Source organism: Eschrichtius robustus, chromosome 14 (genome assembly GCF_028021215.1).
Source record: "Eschrichtius robustus isolate mEscRob2 chromosome 14, mEscRob2.pri, whole genome shotgun sequence".
In the NCBI taxonomy this organism is placed as follows: Eukaryota; Metazoa; Chordata; class Mammalia; order Artiodactyla; family Eschrichtiidae; genus Eschrichtius; species Eschrichtius robustus.
This window is the reverse complement of record NC_090837.1, coordinates 72,764,225-72,773,471: the sequence shown is the minus strand read 5'-3', so window position 1 is coordinate 72,773,471 and position 9,247 is coordinate 72,764,225. Positions and strand designations below refer to the sequence as shown.

Below are 9,247 nucleotides of genomic sequence, written 5' to 3'. Positions count from 1 at the left end.
CGAGAAGGATCCAGTAAAAACATTGCCTGCCCCGTAAGATGAGCAGAGGTCATGAATAATAGAGAGAAATGGAGTCCTCTGAGTCCTGGGGGCCTGGCTTGTTTGGGGCCCTGCCCTCCTCAGAAAGGCCTCAGGCCCTGGGGGCATCTTTCACGGCCCTTGGGGCTGTGAGGCTGGGGCATCTTTATGGGAGAGGCCCCACCTGCCCCTGCTGTGAGGCCAGGTAGGGAACAGATGCCAAGGGCTTGATGTCACCTGATTCCCCATGAAAGGAGGAGGGGGGCGGGTGGGGAAGGGAGGGGTAAGGAGGATAGCCTGTCCTCAGTCCCCATGAATAAGTCATGAGACCCAAAGAGAACCCCACGGCAGGTGCAGAGGAGGTGGTCAGGGAGAGGGGGCCAGAGACAGGAAGGGCAGAGATAAAGCACTGAGGTTCTGCTCCGGGGCCAGCGAGGAGAGGGGAGCAGGACAGCTCTGTGGGCCTGTGTGGGCTCTGGCCCACCCAGGCGTGTGCACGGGAGCTCCAGGTGAGAGGGCCGCGGGTCCAAGGAGGTGCAAAGGGGTGGGCACAGTGAGCCAGCGAGTGGCAGGAAGGGACAGCTGGCAAAATGATGCCCCAGAAGAAAAAGAGGAGAAAGAAGGACATCGACTTTCTGGCCGTGTACGAACAGGAGCTGCTGAACTACGCCTCAGAAGACGATGAGGGGGAGCTGGAGCACGAGTACTACAAGGCCAGAGGTGGGCGCGGTCCTGGCCTGCGGGGACGGGGGCACAGGCAGGGGCAGCGCGGCCCATACGATCCCATCCCTTGTGTTGAGGGAGGAATCTTAGGTTCCAACCCAACTCCTTTCTCGTGGATTATCCTGTTGGGTCTATACTACATCCCCTTGGGGTACACCGGGGCCCTCACTGTACACAGAGTCTTATGGGCACAGAATAGACTAGAACCGAAGTGCCCACACTCTCCAGGTCCTACACGTCCCAGAAGCCATGTTCCCGCCCGGTCTCTGAGGTGTGGCCTGCATCAGGCTGTGCAGAGGCCTGTGAGAAGAGACCTGGTCACTCAGCAGGTGCCGAGCAGGGGCTGGGGGCCGCTGCCCACTGCGGCCGACGGAGGTGAGGGCCTGGGGCTTTGCAAGGCGACGGCCCTGGCCCACATGGGGAGGGCAGTTGGTGCTTTGGACCCAGGGCCCAGCCCTTCTAGCCTCACTTTCCTCTGGGGTGTATGGGAGCTGCTTAGAAATGCTCTACCTTCTTGTCAGGTAAACCAGAGAAGGGGTGAACTGGGGACCCAGGAGCCAGGGCTGGCTTGCAGACAGCTTTTTTTTTTTTTGCTTTGTTGTTTTTGTTGGTGTTGTTTTACTTTTACAGTTAAAGAAAATATGATTGACTGTGAATGCCCATAAGCAGCGGACTTTATCACTCATAGGTCTGTTTTACTCCTCAATGCTGCCTGCCTGGTCCCTGAAGGCATTTAAATTCTCAGCGCTTCCTCTAAACTGGCTCACTACTCCCTGTAAGCACCAGACTCCCCCATTCATTCACCAGATAAGTATCGAATGCTTGCTCTGTGCCTGCCATGGGCTTGTTTGCCCTCCTTAATTCCTGTCTGCTGGGAGTTCCTTGATTATATCCGATGCTGTTGGACTTGTGGCCTCAGCCATCCTGACCTCTGTGTGGGGGGTGGGGGGCCCTCCTTTATTTGTCCTGACTCCTAACCCAGCTCCCAGCACAGACCCAGGCTCAGAGAAGGTGGTCGCTGCTATGGCACTATGAGGCTGTGACTCTGCTGAGACCCCTTTCCCGGCGTGGTGTCCTGGGCACCTTCTGGGGTGGAGGTGGGTATTGTGGGGAGGAAAGAAGGACCTAGAACAAGTGAGGTGTTGCCACCTTTTCTCAGCACGTGTGCTCCAAGCCCTGTCTGGTGGGGCTAGGGGTATTGAGGCTAGATGTGCGGGCAGCACCCATAACAAATACTCTCAGCTTTGGGGTGATTTGCCCCAGCCAACACGACTGCTGGTGAGAGCACTCGAGAACCTCTCATAGCCGCCATCCCGTCCACTTCTGTTCATGGGTTCTGCCTGCCTTAGTGTGACTATAGGATCCTTCACAGCTTCCCTCTTCTTTTTACCCTTCTCAAAGCCTTTTCACTTCCGTTCTCACTTTGAATCCTCAAGATCCCCGAGAACAGTCAAGGCAGGTGAGATTAGTCTCAGGTTAAGGACTGAGGCTCCGAGAACTGAAGTGATTTCAACAAGGTCACAAGCAGGAGAGACAAGAACTTCAACGGTTCCCAAGACAAGTCCCCACTTCAGGTCACGATGCTGTTCAGTAGAATCATGTATTTAATGCATCAGGCACCACGCTGAGCACTTTACCCATGTGGATCGGTTTAATCTTCACAACAACCCAACAAGGTGGGTTGGGTTCTTAAAATCTGCTTTTTCAGGTGAGGAAACTGAGGCACAGTGAAGTTAAGTAACATGCCTAAGATCACAAAGCTAGTAAGTAGCAGAGTCAGGATTTGAATCTTGCTGGTCTGGCTGGTCCTTACTCTTGTACTGTCCAATCTTGACTCTGTTAAAAATAGCTGGAGAAGAGCAAGCCAGGGTGGGTGCCATGCTGACATTTCTAAGAGACACAGACCCACTGACTCCGCAGTCAGCTACAGGACTGGGCGATAAATGCGTATGATTCTGAGAGTAGTCACTTTCTGCACTGTCATTGTTACCCTCTCTGCTCTAGAACGCTGTGTAACCTACTCCCTTTGAGCACTGGATTCTTGCATTATGTGGAGAATCTTGATGAGTGTGATGGGGAAGAAGAAGAAGGAAGAAGAGAAAGGCCTAGGTTTCCTTCTCTGTTCCTCAGGTCACCTCCAGGCTACACTGGAGTTTACCAACAGCCAGAGGAAGGAGAGCAGCTCCCTCCATGCTCTGAGGGTAGGCTGAGGCCGGTGCACTGGTCTACCTTCTGACTAATACAGGGCCCGTGAGGGGAAGAGAGTGACTCCTACCAGAATCTGGGATCCGAAGGGACCTCAGAGGCCATCCTGCACAAGCTTCTAGCCCTGGGGCCCTTTTCTCTCCTGTATCCCAGACAGGGGGCTACCCAGCGTCTGTTGGAATACAGTTTCCCAAGGCAGCCTTCCTTTTTGGGGATGTTGTTAGTGGAGATGATGGTAGTGATGTTGAAAATGATATTGATGTTGATGATGACAACAATGGAGATGATGACGGTGGTGATGATGGTAACAGTTTACCACTTATGGAATGAATATCTTTCATCCAACTGCGAAGGAGTGTCTGTAAGATAAATTCCCAGAAGTGGAAATACGCTAGGTCAATGAGTATGAAAGTTGAAAACTTTGTTTTATTTGATTTAATCCTTACGATAATCCTTCAAGGAAGAAATTCTGTCTCTTTCGGTGATAAGGAAAATGAAGCTCAGTAAAAATTTGGTTGAAATCATACAGCCAGTATGGTAGAATTGAGATTTACATACTGGTCAATTTATTTCCATAGTCCACATTCATTTCATTGATTGTTTCATTCATTCATTTGTTTTTTCATTCATTCATCCATGTAATTATTTATCGAGCATCTCCCATTTGTCATGCTCTGTGCTAGGAGCAACCCTTGTTGCTGTTGACAGTTCTTCTTTGTGCTGACCAGGGGATGTTACTAGTTGGGACCCTCCTCTCTGGACCAAACAGAGTTCTGTGTCTTCCATGAGATATTTGTTTTCTCTAAGATAGTTCTTCAGCTGTCTGAACTTTTTAAATTAAAAATTTTACATTGAGGAATAATATACATATTATATATATGTATATACAGCACATTATAGAATATATATAATATGTATGTGCACATATATGTTATATATGTAATATATATATATATATATATATGGCACAAAACTCAAAAAGGAACAGCTGATGAATTTTTACACATGTGCATGCTTGTGTAACCTCCATTCAGAACAGGACACAGAACATTTCTAACCTCCTGAAAGCTCGTTTACTCTTCTTCCCAGAGGTAATGGCCCTCCTGATTCTATCACATACATTAGTTTTTTGCTCTTGAGCTTCATATAAAGGGAATAACACAGTACACACTTTTTTGTGTGTCTAGCTTCTCTTTCACTCAACATTATATCCAAGAGATTTATCCATGTTGTGACTCATTATATAGTTTGTTCTTTTTTATTATTTGTGTACTACTGCATTTTATAAATATATCATCATTTGTTTAACCATTCTATTGTTGATGGAATTTGGGGTTATTTCCAGTTTTTAGCTATTATGGATAAAGCTGCTACAGATCTTGTACACATTTTTGGATGGACACATGCACTCATTTCTCTTGGATTTATAATTGGAAGTAGAATCACTGAGTCATAGGGTGGGCTTATGTTTAGTTACCAGGGCTTGTACCAATTTATACTCCCACCAGCAATGTATGAGAGTGCCAATGGCTCCACATTCTTGACAATACTTAGTATCTGTCTGTCTTTTTAATTTTAGCCATTCTGGTGGGTATAGTGGTGTAGTGTGTTATGGTAATTTTAATTTGCATTTCCCTTATGAATAATGACGCTGAGCCCTTTTCCCTATGTTTATTGGCCATTTGGATATCCTCTTTTATGACATGCCTATTTAAGTCTTTTGCCCATTTTTCAACTTTATTGAAATATAATTAACAATAAAATGAATCTACTTTAAATGTGCCATTTGATGGGTATTGACAAATGTATACATCTATGTAACCGCTAGCACCATTTATATATAGGGCATTTAAATTATCCCTCAAAAGTTCCACGTGCCCCTTCCCAGGCAATTCCCCCTAACTTCAACCCTAGGCAACCATGCTCTGCTTTCTGTTGTAATAGATTAAAGTTCACATAGCTGGCATTACATACCGTGTAGTGCTTTGTGTTTGACTTCTTTTGCTCCACATCGTGTGCTTGAGATTCATCCGTATTGCATATGTCAGTTGTTCATTCCTTTTTATCACTGAGTAGGATTCCACTGTATGGATATACCACACTTTTTAAAATTCATTCACTTGTTGATACATTTAGGTTGTTTTTCCAGTTTAGAGCTATTATGAATACAGCTGCTATGAAAGTTTGTGTGCAGATCTTTGTGTGGACATGTTCTTATTTCTCTTGGGTAAATACCTAAAAGGGGAATTTCTGGGTCTTATGGTAAGTGTATGTTTATCTTTAAAACAAATTATTGCTCATTAAAGGAATTGTGTGGTCTTTCTTTTTCTTATTGATTTGTGTGAATTCTTTACATTTTCTGAGTATGAGTCTTTTTTTGGCGACAGGCAGACCCCGGAGATATTGTGGATTTGGTTCCAGAGCCCAGCAATGAAGCAAATATCACAATAAAGCGAGTCATACCAATTTTATGGTTTCCCAGTACATATGAAAGTTATGTTTCACACCATACTGTAGTCTATTAAGTGTACAATAGCATTATGTCTAAAAAATGTACATACCTTAATTTAGAAATACATCATTGCTGAAAAATATGCTAACCATCGTCTGAGCCTTTGGCAAGTCAATCTTTTTGCAATAGTAACATCAAAGATTACTGATCATAGATCATCATAACAAATATAATAATAATGAAAAAGTTTGAAATATTGCAAGAATTACCAAAAAGTGACACAGAGATAGGAGTGAGCAAATGTTGTTGGAAAAATGGCACCGATAGACTTGCTTGATGCAGGGTTGCCACAAACCTTCCATTTGTAAGAAACATGATATCTGTAAAGCACAATAAAAGGAATTGTGATAAAACAAGGTATTATGGTGGGATGCCTGTGTGTGCATTCCAAATATCTTCTAGTCTGTGGCTTGCCTTTTCATTCTCTTGATGGTCTTAATTTTAACTGTCTAATTTATCATTTCTAATGGTTAGTGTCCTATTTGAGAAGTAGCTGTGTGCACTTGGGGCAGCTATGGAGGTAGTTTCTTTATCCCTCTCCCATACCCCAGACTCCTTTCTCTAAACCAGGCATCTCCAGGCCTATATGTCTTCTCTCATGTGATGTGGTTCTAGAATTTCCACCGTGCTGGTCATTTTCCTATCAACACTCAGTTTGGAAACATCCTTGTATATGTGCAAACCATATGGGCAACACTTCAGGTCCTGGAGTTATCTCAGGGAGGACTCTAGGAGTTGTTTGCTGATCAGGAATCCCTGTGGTGTAGACTGTGAAGAATGAAGGCTTTGGTTATCACAAGAGACAGGGAGTCACGCAAATGTACTGCTTCCTTTCTCCCCCTCACGGGGACCTTCATCAGAACCAGGGACATCAAAAGGAAAGACATCAACAGCAAACAGAACAAGCTTCAAGGGGACAAAGAGAGGGGAAATCAGTGCCCCTGCCTACAGGGACTCACTGGCAAAGTTCTGCATCCCCCTCACTAAGATATGTTATCCTGAGATTGCCATGGCAACACCCAGGAGGTCACAGGAAGTGAGGCCTGCAAGGCAGCCTTGTGTAGAGGGCAGAGAGAAAGGTGAGAGCCAGGGGCAGACTCTGAAGAAGGTCTTGGCTAGGATGGCACCCATGTGCTGTGCTGGAAAGATCACAGACAGGCATTGGGAGGCCTTGGGCTGGGCTCTGGTGTTGACATTGTGTATTGTGTGACCTGGGCTTGTCCCCTTGCCTGCAGGTTCCTTACCTGTAAAATGAATGTGCCGCATCAAGTGGGAGATTGTGGTCTCACAGCAGGGCTTGGTGTGGGTCTGACCCTGGCTCAGAGGCTTGCGGGTTGCAGCAGGGGTCCAGAGCGTGCTCTGTGGCTGGGCATCCCCCTGTGGATCCAGCAGGAGCTGTGGCTTCTCCGAGCCCACGTAGGATTCTGGGCTTTCTTCTGAGCCTGCGGTGTGTCTTCTTTCCTCCTCCAGTGTACGAGGTGGTCACAGCCACGGGGGATGTTCGTGGCGCAGGGACGGATGCCAATGTCTTCATCACCATTTTTGGAGAGAATGGGCTCTCTCCCAAGCTCCATCTTACCAGCAAGTGAGTACCAACTCAGCCTTGGTGGGGACCTGGGCTGTTAGTGGGGGTTGATAAAGTTCTGGAACCCATGAGAGAAGACAGGTGTGTCCACAGGTGTATTAAGTGGTGTGGGCCTTGCTAACAACCGATCACGTGCCAGCCAGGCCTCTCCCAGTGATTTCCTTAGCTCCTCTCTTGATTTTTTTGTGTATAGTAATGCTTACTTTGGATCTCAGAATTCCCAAGAATTCATATTAGCTGTCCTTTGATGTGGGAGAATAAGCCCTCAGGATCAAGAAACCTGGTCTAGGCCCAGCTTTACCATTTAGTTGCCATATAACTTTGGTCAAATCTCTTGGCATCCAAAGCCTTGGCTTCCTCATATGTCATCTGGAAGTGATAATCCTCATTTTACCAAACTCATAGGACTTTTGGGAAGAGGGGACAAGGCATGCATGTGAGGGAGCCATGAGCTTAAATGCTCTGCACCTACGTCTCACCTGGGACCAGCATCATACTGAACCTGCCTGCCCGCTAACGCACACTCAAGTCAGTGCGTGTGTTTGTGTAGATGTGTTTGTGTGTGCACACACTTGTGCCCTCCATTTCATTGTCTCCCACTGAGAGCAGAGGCTGCTGTCTCTTCCTTTCCATCCCCTCCGCCACACATGTGCACACACAGTTACTACACATGGCAACATTCTAGCGGAATCATGGAATTCCAGAGATGGCCAGGGGCCTTACTGGTGGCCTGGGCAGCTGTTTTTCACCCTGTGCTGAGTGGAACAGGGTATTGGTCAGTTGGTTTTGGGCCCCCAATACCCTAGCATTCCTCCCCCTGGAGCAGCTTGACTTATGCTTATCATATCCACCGAGTTTCTCAGTCAGATTCTCTTTGCACCAAGGGCTCTGTAACCAAGAAAAATTTGAAAACAACTAAATCTATTCCAACCTGCTCACAGGGTATCTGGGGCCTAGAGGGGAGTGGTGAGCAGCTCTGAGTCATGGAGCTTTTCATGGTAAAGCTGGTCCTCAAACCCCAGGGTCTTGATACAGACATTTCCTCAAGCACATGACCCCGTGGCCCTAGAGGGTGTGTGGGAGACTCCCCTGCAGGCCTCGTGGGGCTCCAGGGTGTGACCTCTGGAGTTTATAACTTGGCACCTCCAGGGGCGGCAGGGGAAGCAGTAGAAAGGTGGGTCCACAGGCCAGGAGATCCACACTCTGTGCTTAGCAGACTGACCAGGCCCAGGGGAACACATTTACCCTGAAGGCAACCTCTGGTGTAAATGCAGCAGCGTTGAGACAGGCATAACGTCCTATTTTGTCCATTTCCGCAGAACAGGGTACCTGCCTTCTTGTACTGCTTACACTGCCGAGTGACCCGCTTGTGGAAGCCCTTTTCTCCAGTGCTGTGGGCACGGTAAAGAGAATACATGAAATGTCCATCCTCTCTGCCATGTGTTCTCCCCAGAGTGCACCCCTTTAGGGAGAAGCCACTAGACCCTGGGAAGTTGGCCAGCTTCGTTTCTGGAGTCCCCAGCCTGTCTTTTTTTTTTTTAAAACAAAATGTGCCATTTCCCCTCTTGTGGTGGTTCCTCACTGCCTTTCCTCCTTTCATGCACCTGGATCCTCAGACTCTCTCCCCTCACCTTTTTCCTCTGTCAAAACACCTTCTCAGGAAGGTCCCCAGAGTCAACTTTTATAACCCCATGTGAAGGTCTGTCACTGTGTCCCCTCTCCCTGGGAGTCTGAGTTCCAGCCTTCCTTCTCAATGGGAAGGAAAGGCTGCGTCACGGTAGAATGGTCTCAGGCATGACTGAGCTGGCAGGGCCAGCAGGTCTCCGGGTGGTTCTGAAACCACACAAAGGCAGCCAGCTTCTCTGAGATAGCCTGCATGTAGGAATCAACTGCCCCCCAATTACTCCATGGGTCTGCTGGTGGGGGTCTCTCCTGTATCTGTGTCCTGCTCCAGGCTGGGCATCAGGGGCACGGATTAGGCCAGGATCCCAATCCAGCTGGTCCAGAGGGTTCTTCAGGAGCCCGCAGGAAATGGGTAGTTTCAGGGATACAGGCACGTTTGCAGCATCAGCTGTATGTCCTTGGAGAGGCTGGAGAGGTGATGCATAGAGGGGTGCATAGGTGGAGCCAGAGGATGATGGGAGGTCTGTTTTGTGCCTGCAGCATCTATCCCAGTTCTTTGCAAATAGAGCTCACTAAATGAT

At 47.6% G+C, this 9,247-nt stretch overlaps 1 protein-coding gene across 2 annotated transcripts in view; it reads left to right on the top strand.

The window, feature by feature from the left end:
* Positions 1-608: 608 nt before the first annotated feature.
* LOXHD1 (lipoxygenase homology PLAT domains 1) overlaps positions 609-9,247 on the top strand; it is a 220,700-nt gene continuing 212,061 nt past the window's right edge. For both annotated transcript variants that reach the window (XM_068563302.1, XM_068563301.1), the window contains exons 1-2: positions 609-738; positions 6,929-7,043. In XM_068563302.1, coding sequence (XP_068419403.1) covers positions 609-738; positions 6,929-7,043 — 245 coding nt within the window. The remainder of the gene's footprint in view (positions 739-6,928; positions 7,044-9,247) is intronic.